The sequence below is a fragment of the Lissotriton helveticus genome, chromosome 3_1, assembly GCF_964261635.1.
Source record: "Lissotriton helveticus chromosome 3_1, aLisHel1.1, whole genome shotgun sequence".
NCBI lineage: Eukaryota > Metazoa > Chordata > Amphibia > Caudata > Salamandridae > Lissotriton > Lissotriton helveticus.
The window spans coordinates 459,717,051-459,733,971 of NC_136061.1; the positions used below are offsets into that span (position 1 = coordinate 459,717,051).

The 16,921-nt window shown below is 44.5% G+C and overlaps 1 protein-coding gene across 6 annotated transcripts in view; it reads left to right on the plus strand.

Moving 5' to 3' along the window:
- The window catches only part of PIKFYVE (phosphoinositide kinase, FYVE-type zinc finger containing), a 2,266,845-nt gene that overhangs the window by 104,430 nt on the left and 2,145,494 nt on the right, over window positions 1-16,921 (plus strand). For all 6 annotated transcript variants that reach the window (XM_078680343.1, XM_078680347.1, XM_078680342.1 and 3 more), the window contains exon 5: window positions 5,812-5,983. In XM_078680343.1, coding sequence (XP_078536469.1) covers window positions 5,812-5,983 — 172 coding nt within the window. The remainder of the gene's footprint in view (window positions 1-5,811; window positions 5,984-16,921) is intronic.

The following is a 16,921-nucleotide window of genomic DNA, read 5'->3' on the forward strand; positions in this document are numbered from 1 at the left end:
TGTGGCTGCTGGGGGGGACGTTGACGATCAGTCGGGCGGAGGCATTTTGGATGCGTTGTAGTCGTCGTAGATGTTTGGCTGGGATTCCGGCGTAGAGTGCGTTGCCGTAGTCCAGTCTGCTGCTGACGAGGGCCTGTGTCACCGTTCTTCTTGTTTTGGTGGGGATCCACTTGTAGATCCTGCGGAGCAGGAGGAGGAGACGGCGTTGACCTGCTTTGACATGGAGAGGGAGGAGTCGAGGATGAATACTAGGTTGCGTGCATGGTCGGTGAGTGTTGGTGCTGCTTCCAGTGTGGTCGGCCACCAGGAGTTGTCCCAGGCTGAGGGGGGTGGGTCAGAGGATGAGGACCTCCGTCTTGTCCGAGTTCAGCTTCAGACGGCTGCTCCTTATCCAGTCGGCGACGGCCTTCATTCCCTCGTGGAGGTTGGTTTTGGCGGTGTGTGGGTCCTTGGTGAGGAAGAGGATGAGCTGGGTGTCATCGGCGTAGGAGATAATGTTGAGGTCGTGATGGCGGGCCACTTGGGCGAGGGGGGCCATGTAGACGTTGAACAGCGTCGGGCTGAGGGATGAGCCCTGGGCGACGCTGCAGATGATGTTGGTGGGTTCGGATCGGAAGGGTGGGAGGCGGACGCTCTGGGTTCTGCCGTAGAGGAAGGACGTGGTCCCGTCAGCTTAACCTTGACTGAGTCAAATGTTCCTCTAACATTCCGGTCTTGGTAGTTTAGGAACCTTGCGATCAGTGGTTGTGGAGGAGCACCAGGAGGCGGTCTTGCGTTGGGCATCCTGTGGGCCCGTTCAATGATGAAACACGGTGAAAACCTTGCTGTTGGAAAGGAGTCACACAGCCACGACATCAGAAAGGTCACCGGATCTGAGCCTTCCGCGCCTTCCGAAAATCCAGTAAAGTGCAGGTTGTTCCTACGTACCCTGTTTTCTGCGTCATCCACCTTCCAAGCCACTTCTCACATAGCTGCCTGTAGGGCGCTAACATCGGACTGTAATTTATGCGCTGTGTCTTCCACTTCAGAGATGCGGGTCTCCGCCTGAGTCACTTTCTTGGCCATATTGGGCCTGTCTTTGCGCAGTAGGGACACATCTGACCCTATTTCTGCCAATTTGCCCTCAATTGCCTCCCTAGAGGCGTGGATCGCTTGGAGGATGGTTGAGTTGTCTGGTGGCCCGAGGATCCTCCCTCTGCTTCTGGTGATTGGGGGAGCACCGTTGTGTATTTGTCAATGTTGCCCTGCTTCTGGGTTTTCGATTCTTTATCCCTTGCCATTGTCCCATTAAAGGGTGGGTAGATTGTCTTAGGGAGTGTGGGGTCTATAAGGACTGTGTGGGTCACGGGAGGCAGGCAGCCTGAGATCAACCTTAGTAATATTTGAGTGGTTAGTCTCTAGTGCCTGGAGAATAGATCTTTATATCACATTAGCTAAAAGCAGTGCTGGGCTCATTATACTCTGTGCATCCACTTCTGGCTGTTGTTTATCTCTGTTCTCTACTGCTGCTGTCGTTGGCCGTGTCTGTATGCGTCCACCCATCCTCAGCACAAAGTAGTTCTTTCAATAAGAAACACGGGCCTCCCTGGGACTGAGGTGTCTCTTTATGGTCTTGGTGTATTGCTATGTATCACTAACCTCAGGAGATTTCGCAACCTCTCTTGGGATATGGGATATTTAATCTCTCTGTCGTATTTGTGCTCCTTACTTTCAGTTCAGGAGAATGGGCAATGATCTCCCTATGGCCTCTGTCTGGCCTGGTTTACTATCAGGGCATGTGGCACACGTGGATGCCTGAGTCAGTAGGCCTCTGCTTCTCTGGTGGTCATTTCGCCGTCTCCCAGCTCCTGTGTGTCCTCCCTGCGCGTGGATCAAAAAGCTACTTAGCCTCTTTTAGCGCTGCCAGGGTCCGATCTCCTCTTGTGTGGCAGGCATCGAGGCAGTGTTGGCCCACGAGTGATGGCCATGCTGTGAAGTTCCTAGTGCTACTTCATAAACACTCTGAAACATATTAATATGAATGTTGGTAGTGAATTAACTAAGAGTCGAAAAATACAAAAGTATTTATTGCGATACAAAATCATTAAAAATCTAAGGCTATTAAGTCACAGAAAGACTGTACAACATTCTAACTACAATCAATAGGCCATGCACACATACTTCATTCTAAGGATTTTTTATACATTGTCAGCATACTGCAATGATTAAATGTCTGACCAAACACACACACATAATGAGTAATTGGCACATAGAATCTCATGGATTTCTATAAGTGTAGGGTGGTTTCCAAGATGTCTCAATGCGCGTTTTGGCAGAGAACTAACTGCCTTCTTCAGGAGAGCCAACTCCAATAGAATTTTTCAAATACAAGATGACACAATAATCAGCCCAAGCGGATCACGAATTACGTGGATGGCATATCAAGACTACAAGGTCCCCCAAGATATGCACACAGCGATGCAATAATACTCGGGACAAGCCCGAAGGTGTGTAGGACTTCCGAGGCTCTGGATCCTACAGTTTCTCGTAATTAATATGTAAATGTTGTAGTGGGCGAGCTGCCATTCCCTCTAGACGCAAGCATATAATGCAATTGAAAAATGATAAATCGTGGAGCTTCGGCATACACAGCAAGCCGCCCATGTTCCTGGCCATGCCCCCCTTTCGTCTTTCACTTTTTTGTATACTTTAGTAATATGAATGTAGTCAATAAAGTGACTGGTTTGTAATCCAGTGGTTCTCTCCAACTCCCTCATGCTTCTCATGCTTGTGGCAACTGCATCTGCTTCAGTAGCAATAAGCCTGTTTATCACAGACTTTTCAAAATCTAGAGACACCTTTTGGTACACCATAAAAGCATTGAAAGTTGGTAAATGTGCCCAGCCAACTTGGTGTACCACACACAAATGCCTAATGTGCAGCATTGTCAGTCTGTAGCCTTTGGTCCACTGTGCCATCAACACTAATGTATTTGTTACTTATAGTCTAAGTTACATGTTAGTTTGTACACTTTGTCAACCTGAGCGCAAACAGCAACAGGCAAAATCCTCTACTGCATGCTGGTAAACATTTAGACAACCTGTCTCTCTTGATATTTAAGAGCAAGTTGCATGTTACACCCCCAGACACTGTACTGCACTGCAGTCTGGAATGCTTCTCCAGTACGAGCTGTTGGGGAAGCATTTGGGTTTGATGTCAATGATGCCACATGCCAGTGCCAAACGTGTACCTATTGCATACATTGTACAAATGGTGACCTGTAGGAAATGGAGAACAAATGACATACTATACACTTTTCTCACTGACTTCAAAGATGCTGGGCAACAGGGAGGGTTAATTGTACAGTCTTTGCCGGTACACACTTGAAAATAATCAGTGTATGCTATGGCACTGTTGCAGATCCTGTATGGTTTTATGCCATAATGATGCAGTTTGCTGGGCATATAATGTCTGAACACCAACTACCCCTTGAAAATTAGCAGTGACTTGCCAACAGATATAATCCCTTTCGGAAGATATATGCTGGATAATTGCTCTATGAGCTTCTTTAGCATACGCTGACTGGGCCTATGAAGTTCTTCAATATAGGCTTATGGTGACAGGAAAACAATTGATCCTATGTCAGATGCACTGACCTAGGAGAGCAAAAAGCAGCCCTATATTCCTGGGATGAATACTGTCCAGCCTCTCTGGCCATATCCCTCTCATTTTCGCTCTCACATTCCCCTAATATAAGGGGTTCACAAAAAAGTGATTGATGAATTGCCCGTACTCTGAAGTGGATACTGTTAAAAGAGTTACGGGCCCAATCCGCATTAGAAGTAGCTTGGAAACAACATGAACCTGCACAGTGTTCCTGGGAAACCCAGCTACTGAAAGCTATCGAAGTGCCTAGATGAAAATCCAGCAAAGAGTGAGTAATAATCCGGGGAATCAAATGTGGTAAATCAGAGTTCCTTTGTTATTCCAAATTGCTGAGTGCACCCTCATGGACCAGCTCATTATCAGCTGATTGTTCTTTCTAACGCCTAAAGATAAGTTCATTTGGTAACTGTATCTCTGGGGTCTGAAATGTGTGTGCTTAAAGCCCAAAGGGGAATATCTTTTGTTAGTGAGTTGATTGTAACCGCTTTTAACGTGTGTGCCAAGATGACCTAAGAAATGCCATCTTCTGTGATAAGTGAAATCACTGCTGATCTAACACATCATAGCCAATATCATTATTGATACACCAAAAAATTGCTCTTCAACATATGTTTGCTCAGTTTGGAAATGCAGTCTTATTTCTATGTGTTTACATTTAGGGGCATATATGAGTCAAAGCTGGTACTGCAGCTTTCCAAAGGCTTACATCTACGTGGGAGAGAATGTGTTGATAGTTTGTGGAGCTGGAGCAGCCTCTATTTTGTACCTACCCTGAATAACATCAGAAATTAAAGCTCTGATTTTTTTTGTTATATATTTTTTTTTTGAGGTTTTACATTTCAAGCCCCCAAAGGGGGATATTACAGTAAATGAATACCAACTATTCCGCTCATTAGAAGGCTATACAGCAATCAAAAAAAGTACATATAATGTTCTACCTTAACATTTAGTCGTGATCTCGGCCAGCTGCGTGGCATCCGAGGGTCCGCTGATGTGTAAAACTGGTGAGTTGGATGTAATATAGTAGGGCCCTCGATTCTGTAGCCGCGGGATCGCGTGCTGTTGGAGGGATCTTTGAGTGTCATCCTCGTGTGAGTTGTTGTGAACCTGTAACCTCGTGACTGATACTAACTAGGGAATGCGTGTCGGTTTTGGAACTTCCGACTAGTATTTGAAAACTTGGAACTGAGGGGGAAATTTTCCCTAGTGTTGCGAGTGGTGCTAAACGCGTCTGGTGGGCTGGTCGGGATCATGAGGTACTGTATGTGGAGGGCGTGTAGGTCGATGGGCTAAGCAACAAAGCAGGGGGGCGTACCGGGGGCGCCTGGGCAAGAGGGGGGGCTATCCGCCCGGGGTAGTGGGCCCAGGTGTGTCCTCTGGGGTCGTTTCTTGTTTGAATTGTATGAGCAGCTGCTCCCATTCTAGGGATATGGGGTTCTTACGCATTCCCTTTACTTCCTCGTCCCGTAAAAGCTCCTGCTCCGCCGCTCCCCATTTGTTCACCGCTCCTATCCAGGCCGCCTCCGGGGGGCCCTGTGGGGGCCCTACAATGCATGGCAATGGCCCTTTTTGCCAATAACAGGGCGAAGGAAGCGAACTTCCATTGCAGTTTCTCCGATTTCTTTCTATTGTATGTCCCTAGCAGAAATGAAAGCTCTGATGACATTTCTATCCCTTCACCTTTCATGTAATCAGAGGTAGAAGTGAAGATATTTTACTCATTTGTTTGATCGCATTTCTTGTTTCCAGACCAGAAACTTGTTAATTTGGATTGAAAAGGCGCAGTGTGTAATATGCCATATATTATGTTTTGATTGTGGAATTGGGCCATGATTCATTAGAGGCCCAGCCCTAAGTGAGTCATGATTCTATCTCCTCCTCCATCTAATATAATGCATATTACACTCCTTGCATCTGCATGGTTTATACCATGCTATTTTTCATGTACAGTAGGTAGGTGGTGAACCATAACCAGAAAACAAGTGGTTGAATTTGTGCCTTGAGAAAAAATCCCAATAACACTTTCTTGGGAGTATGTACTCAATTCTCTAAAGTGATTTTAAAAATTTGCGAACCATTAACTGGTGTTTCCTCAGATCAGCTAAACTCTATTTTTGTAATACATCTTTACAATGTAGTTATCTCTCTGATCTGATATTTCTGCAGGACAGTGACCTTAAACAGTACTGGATGCCAGACAGCCAGTGCAAAGAGTGCTATGACTGCAGTGAAAAGTTTACAACCTTTCGACGACGGCACCATTGCCGGCTTTGTGGGCAGATTTTCTGCAGCCGATGTTGCAATCAAGAGATCCCTGGAAAGTTCATGGGCTATACTGGTAAGTTTGTATTGTAAAGCAGGCATATAATGTCGATTTAGAGCACGCTGAAAATTCTTTTGGGTATTAGACGTTTCAATTTGTAATTTTATCTTTTTTTCACTTGTACAATTTTACAAATTTATAATTATAGAAATGTGCCGCATTCTTGAGTTGGTTGATATGGTCATATCATAGAGCTGGTTCTTTTGGATTTATTTTAAGAACAAAAGGCAAAACTTTGGAGAAACTTAAATTACTCTCAACTGACCATTACAAATTACTTTTGAAATTATATCTATGATGGATGTAGTGATTCATATCTCATCTGCGAAAATACTGCATAGTGTAAATTACACTATCCAGGACACACAGGTAAATTATAAACAAGAGTATATTGTGTTTGCGTTGATTCAAAATTGGCACAATTCACATAAAACATGGTTGGTACAAAAAGTGCATTGTGCTACGGCATAGTACTCATGTTTGAAGCAAGTGCAAAGAAGCTTCAAAAGAGTAGGAGCACAAAAGGGCAAGCAATGACTATCGATAATGTGTACTGTTTAGTACACTGTATGAAGCTCACTTGGTAATTCAAAAGGTAATATAGTTATAAGGATACAACCAAAATGTATCCTAGAGGTAATCTTAACTTACAGTGTTAATAAAACCCTATTGTTAGTGTCCTTTATAGGGCTTTGCTGCAGACCGCTTTAGTTTCTAATAAACAAAATATTAATTGGTCAGGCTCTTGCTCATGATTGGATAGCTTTCTTGTCTATCTCAATATCTATTCTTGATTCGATGGCTTTCCCTCCAATTCTTGGTTTTGTGCTGCCCAGGAGCATTTTGTTCTTGGTGTTCCGACTTCTTTTTCCTTTCAGTACTCTACAGCAGTTCATGTGTTTTCTTGCTCAATCTCCCTGTGGTTCTTCTTTCTCATCCCCCCAACTATCTGCCCTTCCCGCACTCCTTTTTTTGTTTTCTCAAAATGTCTTCCCCCCCATCTAATGTGTTGGTCACCTGCCCCTGCTACCAGCCCCGGACTTGCTATCCTGCAATCCCTTTTATCTAGTGAAAGATCCCCTTCAGTAGCTTATGCTAGCACTCCTTATTGCCCTTGCCCCTTTGCATACAAGGAAAGAGCATGCTGGCGTGCTTCTACATCAAGTAGCCAAGACGCAGTGCTCTTACAACAAACTTTTATTAACTAGCATTCCTGTTGTAACTATTGATCGAGATTGATCAATATGAATTTAATTTAAATTAGCAGTACTTGTAACTGAAAAGGCAAGAAGCACTGGAATTGTTGAGTGGAAGTCATAAATAAGTCCTGTGTTACTCAATATCTCACAAGGAGACATCCTAAACATCTATGACTATTGTGCTCTGGGTTCACATTTTCAAGCTGGCAAGATGCAAATGAAACTTCTTTTTAAAAATGTATATGCATTTATTTAGAGAGCATTACATATCTGAAAGTTAAGGTACCTTATAGGTGAATGCGTCATGCTGCTGTATTTCTGCCCCATACTGCCAAAAGCCTAAAATATTTAACTGTGTACCCAATGCCTTTAGTCGGAATATCACATGACATCTGCAGTCTATTGCCTTGAATCCCTAAGAAACCACATTGTGGAGGCGAGCCAACCAAAGAACCCCTGTTTGTTCTTTCAAAGATTGGAGCACATGTTCATCTGGGTCATGTGGAACCTCCAAGTGGTCCTTGAAACTGCAAATATTTTGGTATCAGTAGGCCTAATCTACTCAACATAACTATGATTTACTTACTCCACTGCTGATCTCATTTAACATAAGTTTTACTGAGTAGTTTGCGCTTTTGAATTTGTTCTTAGTAAGCACAGTTTATGATTTTTTTTCTGCATTTTGACTTCACAAGACTGGTTTGCGGATGGGTCAAGTAGTCCACCAAGTAAGAAGATGGCTAAAAGTGACTGGTGATTACATCCATGAGACTGCTATGTTCCTGTGGGAACACAGATTGATAATAAAAAGAATACAACAGGGATATAACAGGTTGATATTAAAACACAGTGGGCTTTGCATTGTGCAGATGACACCAACTGTACCCTGTCTAACTTGAATTATTCATATTGCTGTGCTTCATCTCCCATTCTCCTTTGGAGATCCACTGTCCTCAAGGCTCACCTTTAATTTTTAGGTCTTGCCTAGCGTATTGCGTAGCTATCGCTCTGCGAGAGATATAGAGAGCTGCTCCACGAAAGCTTACCAAGGGGCTTTTCAATGCGGATTATCGACAGTGCATATGCTCCGTGCGCGCACTCGCCATTTGCTCCCCCACCCCGCCATCCGACGCTCGCACACCACCATTCCACCATTTGTCCCTCGCATCACTTCAAAGGCCCCCCCCATCAGACATCAAAGGAACGCCTCCCCCGCCACAGCAATGCGAGAGCCTGTTTGATCCATTTCACGGCCGAAGCAACTAAACGCTGACGTCTTGTTCTTTTCTGTTTAGTCTCTGTGCGTGCACGTCTTGTTTTTTTTCTATTTGTATTCCGGTGTTTGTAGAACTTGGTTTAGATTGCAAAGCACATCTAAATCACAGCTGTCTTGGTTTGTTTACTCATTCTGTTTATGAACTCACTTTACCATCATCCTACCCCGCTATGTCTTTTTTTGCAGCTGTCTGCTTTTTCTTGCAGTTTTATTCCCCAAAAGCTCCTTTTTTTTCTTCCGTTTTTTCTTGTTTTTCTTGCTCCGTTTTTTCTTGCAGTTTTAGTCCCGATCTCCCACCATCACTCCTACCCCGCTCCATCTTTTCTTGCTCTGTTCCGTCTTTTTTTGCAGCTCTGTCCACTTTTTCTTGCAGTTTTAGTCCCCAATCTCCCACCATCACTCCTACCAAGCTCCATATTTCCTTGCTCCGTTTTTTCTTGCACTTTTATTCCCCGATCTCCCACCCCCAATCTCCCACCATCACTCCTACCCCACACATGGACCTCCCTGTGACTCTTCCGCCCCCAGCTCTGTCCGCTCAGCGGGTCACCCAATACCATTCCAACCCCTCTTCCCCAATCTCCCACCATTTCTCCTACCCCGCTCCGTGTTTTCTTGCAGCTCTGTCCGCTCAGCGGGTCACCCAAAACCATTCCAACTCCTCTTCCCCGATCTCCCACCATCACTCATACCCCGCTCTGTGTTTTCTTGCAATTTTATGTAGCACGAACTCTCACCACCCTCACTCTTTCCACCCTCACCTTTCTCCCCCTTTTCCATCTTGGTTGTAGCCACTTTGCTCTCTCTTTCGCCTTCTTTCATATCTTCCCTTTCTTTCTTCTCTCCCCCACCCGTGTTCCTGTCACTCTTCTCGCCCTTTCTCCTCGTCTTTCCACCCAATACCATTTCAATCCCTCTACCCCGATCTCCCATCATCACTCCTACCCTGCTCCGTCATTTCTTGCAGCTTTATGTAGCACAAACTCGACCGGGAGGCATTGGAGCGCTTTACACGAAGACAAGTTATATTACACAAGGACTCAGTCTGCAGCTTTGGCCGTTACGCCTTATCTAACCTCTCCTTTTTTGCCTTCCCTTCCTTCGCTACTTTTTACAGAAGTTTTTGACTTTTAATAGTGGCACGTTTTACATTTAACACCGCTTATATCTATGTGTTCCCAAGTTCACACATCGTGACACTGACCATAAATTCTTAATGGCTGCTTGTTGTTCTTCCACTTAGCTCAGTCTCTTGGGCGCCCCGGTCACCACTACAGACCGACCCCCAGGTTTGCTCCTTTTTTAGGTCTCGTGGCGTTTAACAGCGCGTAAGCGCTGTGTCCGCCAGAGATCTATTGTCGCTGGGTCTGCTTCCCAGGAGACAGCACCTGGCCGTGCGCATTGCCTCTTGAAGGAGGCGATTTGAGCGGGCCACGCGCACAAGAACGTGCGCTGCATTACAGACACAGACACATTGAACTGTGAGCGTCGAAGAGTGTGAACGCGCGCTTACACAGACAGTGAAGCCTGCTGCTTACTTTCACTTTCCCTCCCCCCCCTCCGCTGCCCATCACCGCGCACAGGAGTGCTCCGTTCACACATCACAACGGCTCCCACACGAGGACCCTCCTTTGCTCACTGAAATTACTTTCCGCTTCACACTGTCAGCTCCTCCTAGCCCCACGCTCCCCCGGCCACAGCAGACTCACTTGCGCGCACGCTTCTTACCTTCCCGTGAGAGCCAGACCCCCGGCGCAGTCCTCGGTGTCGAGTTCCTGAGCTCCACGTCCGGCTTGCGGGAGCACGGGCTGCAATCCGCCTCCACCGGACAGGAAGAACAGCGGGGCATCTGTACGGTCCAACCCCGGGGTGCCCTCGGGTTATCATTGTGCACAAACCAAGCTGTGGCGTGGGCTTCAGAACCCGGAAGTCCCGCCCCACAACAAGTTTCACTTTCGCTGAGGCCCAGCCCTTGAAGAGACACGGTGACGCGCACTTCAAAGGTAGGCAAACTGACGCCGACACCAGCCTCTGCCCCAGGCCATGGCAGGCCCAGTCGGCCCATCCGTATTTATTTTATTGTATTTTATTTATGCGTGTTTATATATATTCACACAGTTCACGCTCCCTCGTATTTTTTATTTACTTATGCAATGTTATATAGCGCGGACTTTACCCGAAGGTGTCAGAGCGCTTCACAATAGGAACAGAACTGATATACGAGGAGAACATTACACAGATTACAAAAGCAGAAGTTAAGTTACATAAGGTAAAAGTGACAATTGTGAGCAAACGAAATACAAGAGGTAGCAATCGGTACATTCCAGGAGGAAAAAGTGACGTGTGCAGGTGACAATTGTGAGCAAACCCACTGAGTTTTAATAGCACATTTATAAAGGGTTTCAATGCTCAGATCTCACAAACAAGAGACCTGAATAAAAAGGCATTAGAGTTGTATAAACACATTCATCTACGTGGTCAGACTTGCATAAACATAAAACTAGACTGTCTCGGCGTGAAAAACAGTCCCGCTCGCTTCACTTCCTGTGGCGCTCGTGGGCACTTTACAGCCGTTCGTATGTCTTTAGGACGGGCGCCCTGCTGCAGAGTGTCTTTCCTGGCACAGGTCTGTCTCAGCAGCGACTTTCCACACTGACTGACTGGGCTGAGCAAAGACAGTGTGTACACTGGGGGTCAAGGGTCACAGTTTCATCATTCTGAAATTAGTGCTATGCAGACTAATCAGTTGGGAAATTGGAAAACCTGTTATTAAGCATTAGGAAACCGCTTACCTTAAAGTGTGCAGGATGTAAATGGTAAACACTGAAGCATTATTCACCGTGGAGCGCGTCATTAAAGATTATTGCCCTTCTCTCGATTTATGAGTCGAAAATGCACAGAAGGCCAGTGAAGGAAATGAAACTATTGACTGACTCAAAGGTCAGTAATACTGCTAGATTATGAAAATTCAAAGTTTGCTAAAAATGTTATGCAACGCATTGTCATACACAATGCCAATAACTCAAACTTTAATGCTGCGAGACCTATTGCATTGTAAATGCTTGTTCTTTCCATTCCAACATGATGGCGATGTATGTTGTGGCTCTTGTCTGTCAGTGGAGTGCAATGGTGTTCTGTTAAGAGTCTATAAAGCACCACTTATATGCCTCCCCCATGCTGTTTTTAGAGTGTGAGATAGATCTAAAAGGACTTGTTTTTGTTGCTAATCACAGGCGCGGTTTACATGAAACCCTGTGCTTGGATTCACTTCACTAGAGAACACGCTGCATTCCCCCACACACCGTGCTGCTGTTGACACACCTCACTAAGCACCAAGAGCACCCCATCCCCTCCCTGCTCCATTAAGGAGCCCTGCCCCTCCCTTTGTTTGCCTCGCTCTGCTTTTACTTCCGCTCTTTTCTTTTTTAGGGCGAGCTGGTGTTGGAGCGCGAAGCGCTCCCGCCAGCGAGTTCTATAGTCGCCGTGTTCACTGGCAAGGGAGTCTAGAGCTGTGCACGAGCGGCTACTGGCCTGTGCACGAGCAGACTCAGCTCTGTGAACACGCACGTCTCCGGAAGACGTGCTGCGCCCGAGCCGCCTCCCGCTTGTTTTAAGAAGGCACCGACCAAGTACAGTGCTGTTACGCTCACAAAGCTTATCTGTCATTTGGAGAACTCTTCTTTGTTAATTGAATTGCCTCGTGCTTGTGTCAGTGCTCGGCGCACGTCTGTGTTGCCCCCCCCCCCCCGCGCCACTCGCCTGTTGTCATACAATTGCTTGTTTTATTGGTTAGTGTTACCATGCTGGTGGCCACGTCCTACCTACTTGCTCATCACTGGGGTAAGCGCTGCATGTAACACTGCATTGTGCACACAATAGCCTCAGTATGTATGCACGCCCATGTGCACTACAACAATAATATGAACAGTTTGTAGCTTGTTTGGTCACTAACTCGCTAGTGAATGCAGACCACTATCGAGAGTTTTGAATGTGCGAATCACTGGCGTGTTGATACTGCACAGAGGAGTGTGCACTGCTTTGATGGTTTTACTTTAATTAGGAACACTCATTTATTTAAATAATACCTATTTTAACTAATGCATTTTAAGTTTGTTGCTATGACAGTGATTTGCCTACTTAAAGATGGCCGCACTAATAGCCGCACTCTGGTTTCTTATCTTAAACATTGTGATGTGTTCTCACGAGATAGCCTCACGTGTCCTTGCCTGCCCATTCATTGGTTTTTGAAGCCAAGGATCCATTCTGGCACCCAGCTCAATCTCCTTCCGTGGTAGACGTTGGTCGGATCCTCCGGTGGTGGCAGCGAAAACATCCTGGTTCCTTTCCCTCCTTCTCCACTTTATCAGGAAGATGGCGAGGCTGAAAGGTGCTGCAGAAATTTACACAGAGAGCCTGCACTGCAAGAAAGGAACATCACCTTGTAGGAAGGCAGCTCGGTGTGTTAAGGTAACTGCAGTAGCTATCTTGGGCAACCTCAAGATCACACGTTTGAATGAGGGGATGGACAACTCCGCCTCGCACCCTGTTTGGGAAATAAAAACAGTGCTGCGAAGGTACAAGACGATGAGAGCAGACACTGTATTAACAATATTAGGTCAGGTAAAAAAACTGAGCAGACTTATCAAGCACCCACAGGACCGAAGGAGCCTTCGTATTATTTATCGGGAGTTGAGGTGAATGCATAATAGTGGACATTCCGTTTTGTCCCAATGAACCAGTGCTGATGTTCGACTGGGCTCTTTTTGCTTTTATCTCTGGGCTCTTTATTTGCTTTAATATATGTTTATCTCTTTGATCTCCCCCACCCCCTCTTGATGTACAGAATGGTTTGTGTTATAAACATTTCTGGAACTAGGTTACAACGAGGCTGTTAAGCGCAAAGCAGGGTATCTGCCATTCCAATATCATTCATTGCAAAGAGTAGGTGCTTTTTCTTTATTGCCCTCATTTAATCTCGCTTTGCGTCTAGTTTAGTCTGTAAGCACTTTTCTTTAAGTAGTTTCTTCTACAGCAGGATCGACATGCGTTCCTGCAACATTCAGCTCACCATGTGCGCTTTCACTATCTAAGCAGCCCGGGACGATGGCAGACCTTTGCATAAGTCTTGCATTTACAAGAGTATGCGCTATTGGCATTGTACATGAAAATGCCTTTTATTTATGTGTTAATTTTCCAATCATAGAAATAAAAGGCATTGTCATTTACAATGCCAATAGCTTAAACTCTCACAAATGCGAGACCTATTGCATTGCAAATGCTTGTTTTTCTTCTCACCTTCATACAGACAGCAGGCGCCACAAAAGCGGCTGCTTTGATGTTCTAGTTCTCACGTGCAACTGCCACAAATCCCAACTTTTGACCAAGTTTCTGCTTTTGCAATGGTCTTCTGCTCCTGTAAAAATCTGCCTATCAGGATTAGTCATTTGTGACTGCAACGCGCCAAAGTTTCATTTGACTGTGCAGCGTTTCTAAACAGACCCTAGCAAAGACAATAGTTTTGGGCTATGCAAAGTACTATTTATAGATTTTTTTAATTTTATTTATTTCATATGTCACAACAGTAAAAAAGGGAAATAAAAAACATGCCACCACCCAAATGTGCAATCTGTGTGCATGTAAAGAAAATGTTTTTTTAATAATCTTGACTGCATTGAGGCTTGGAAATTAAGACAGGCGGTAGTGCTGGGTGCAAGAATTCACGGGAACAGCGCGTGTACTGGCATCAGAGCGCCTCGCTTGCAGCTCTCACGGGCACAGAAATCCTCCCACGATGCAGGTCCTATGCCAGCCGTGATCAGAGAGGTAGATTCCAAGCGCTGTATTGATGGCAAGATTATTGTGGAAATGTTCACGTAAATGAAGTGCTTTGTGGCTTTTTCAAATCGAAAAGCCGCGATGTACCTTCCTATTCACCGCTACACACGCCAAATTCATTATCCATATCATTTGTACATTATTTGTGTAATTCTCCTGTACTTATTTCAGAGTCCGAGTCCAATTGGTTGTTTTTTTGCACTGCTATACTTACCGGAGTGAAAAATACTGAGCCTCTAGTCTATGCCTTTAAATAGGGATAAAGAAGCGCTCGCTAGGGCATGACATTTCTTCTGTTTTACGCCTATAATTTGATTTATTTGTATATTTGCCTTTATTTAATTTCGAGTTAGTCTGTTTCTGGGTTTTGGTGGCGTTATGCCAGCTTGCGGCTTATACACGTGTTTAAAATGCTTCTTTGTAGGGAATGTTGAGGCCGATCTAAAAGATACCATGCTGTTCTGCGTTTTAACACATAATCTACCTTTAGATTATTTGTCCTATTTCACGGTTGTGCAGGTAGATAAACTTTGCTTATATTAATCTGAATATAGCTAGGTTTCGCTCTAAGTGTGTTTGCAGCTCAAGCCTTGCCAACATATAATACCATTGACATACTAGTGGTATTCCACCAGTGTTGCTGTTTATTTGTCTCTTATGTTAGTCACTTATTTTAGCGTTATTCTGTCTGTATTTCTGGTATTGGTATGCGATTACCTATAGTAAATGTTATGTTACCCGACTGCAACTAGGTCCTGTCTCTGGGTGGCCTGCTGGTCATGAGTTTATAACAAACAAGCATTGACATAACCAATAGGTCTCGGTTTGGGACCTTATAAGTGTTTAGCCAGGCAACAGTTGATGTTGTTGCACTAAGGATATTGTGCTGGATAACTAAACACTTATAAGGTCCCAAAGGCGAGACCTATTGGCTATGCCAATGCTTGTTTTACTTATTTGGGAGTTACCCTGCAAAAAGACATGAGATGGAGATTGATACCACCACTTAGAAACACCGGCAACTATCAGGTGCTCTCCATATTGAATTCAATGCTTCCTTGACCAGGCCAGTTAATCCGGTGTTACAGATATATAACACAAATGCAGTGAGCTCGGTACTCTACAGGGCGGAACTTTGGATCATAAGAATCTTACCCAGCTAACTATTTCAGAAAAAAGGTTTCTGCGTAAATTCAGCAGTTTACCTCAAAGCACACCGGTATTGCTATTGTTGTACGATCTAGGCAGGAAAGGACTGGCTGATTTAGCTAGAGTATGCCCCATCTTGTACTGGCGCAGAATCTGGTGGACGCCAGAACTGGCAAATTATGCTGATGGCCTTAGAGACATAATAGAGCCAGTTCCCTTCAAAAGACATCTTAAAGGAAAGTTACTTGGAATTGGTGATCCAAAACACACTAAGAAAAAGTGATAGCTCAACGCTGACTGTTTTTTTTTTAGAAATTAAACTCTTGCCTCGCCTGGAACAGCACTGAGATGTAATATCCAAACCTTTTGATCAGAAATTATATTTCCAATTTAGAGTGGGTTCTCTGCCATTAAAATCATACACTGCAAAATGGGCTAAAAATGGAAGTAGCAAATGCCCTACTTGCGAGCATGTGGAAGAATCTAGTGCCCATATGCCGTTTATCTGTCTAGCTTATGCTGGCCCCCGAAAAGCATGATATGCACCAATTTGCAGGAATCTCGGCACTAGAAAGAGTAGCGATGCATTGGGAATACTGCTTACTGACGCGTCACCCTGTAACGCAATCGCAGAAGCCAAATTTGTAAGCAGCATGTGGGTTATCAGAGCACGTATGTCTCCATCAATTTGACGAACCATTAATGTTTACTTATGATCTAGTCTTTGACCTACTACTTTTGAGCCTTGGGCTAATACATTTTTTTTAAATCGTATTATTGTATGAAATACTATTATATGGTCAAGATATTTGCTGCTGTTCTTCTTGCTACTGTTTTATCATTTGTTATTACATGTAGCTGTTTTTCAGTATCAATAGTCCGTATGAATTAGTCCTTGGTCATGATTGTTCACATATAAGATCAGATGCTTTTACACTTTTATTATTGCTCTGTTTGATGGCTGATAAATATTTTATATTTCTGTAGACCTGCTTTTATGACAAACATTGTCGAATAAAGCTTTCTTAAACCAAACTATTACTCTTAAGAAAGAAAATCAAGAAATGTAATCACCTTTTTGTGTTACCTGCCCCTCAAGACTTGGTGACACCAGAGCCTAAAAGTACAATAGCCAGATGGAAATAGTTCATACATGTTCACAGTTAGCAAATAAGACATTAAAAGTCAAGCCATGGGAACTTTACACCAGAGAAAAGCATCTACAGTGACCCTTCCATATATGACATATGTTGGAGAGCAACATGGTCTTTCAGACAAACATTTACAAATATTACTACACGGCTATCCAAACTGAAACAGAAGCTATAGGCGGCTGTATGGTTTTAAAGCGTTTATTCAGCATCATTTCTCTTGTCAGAACCCCTTTTCAGAGGGCCAAAGGGCAAATAGGAGTTACTGGGCCCAGCCTTGGGGACTGAGGCATTTTACTCTTGATGTTCAAGGGCCTGATCAACTCGGCTAAATTCCCCTTCA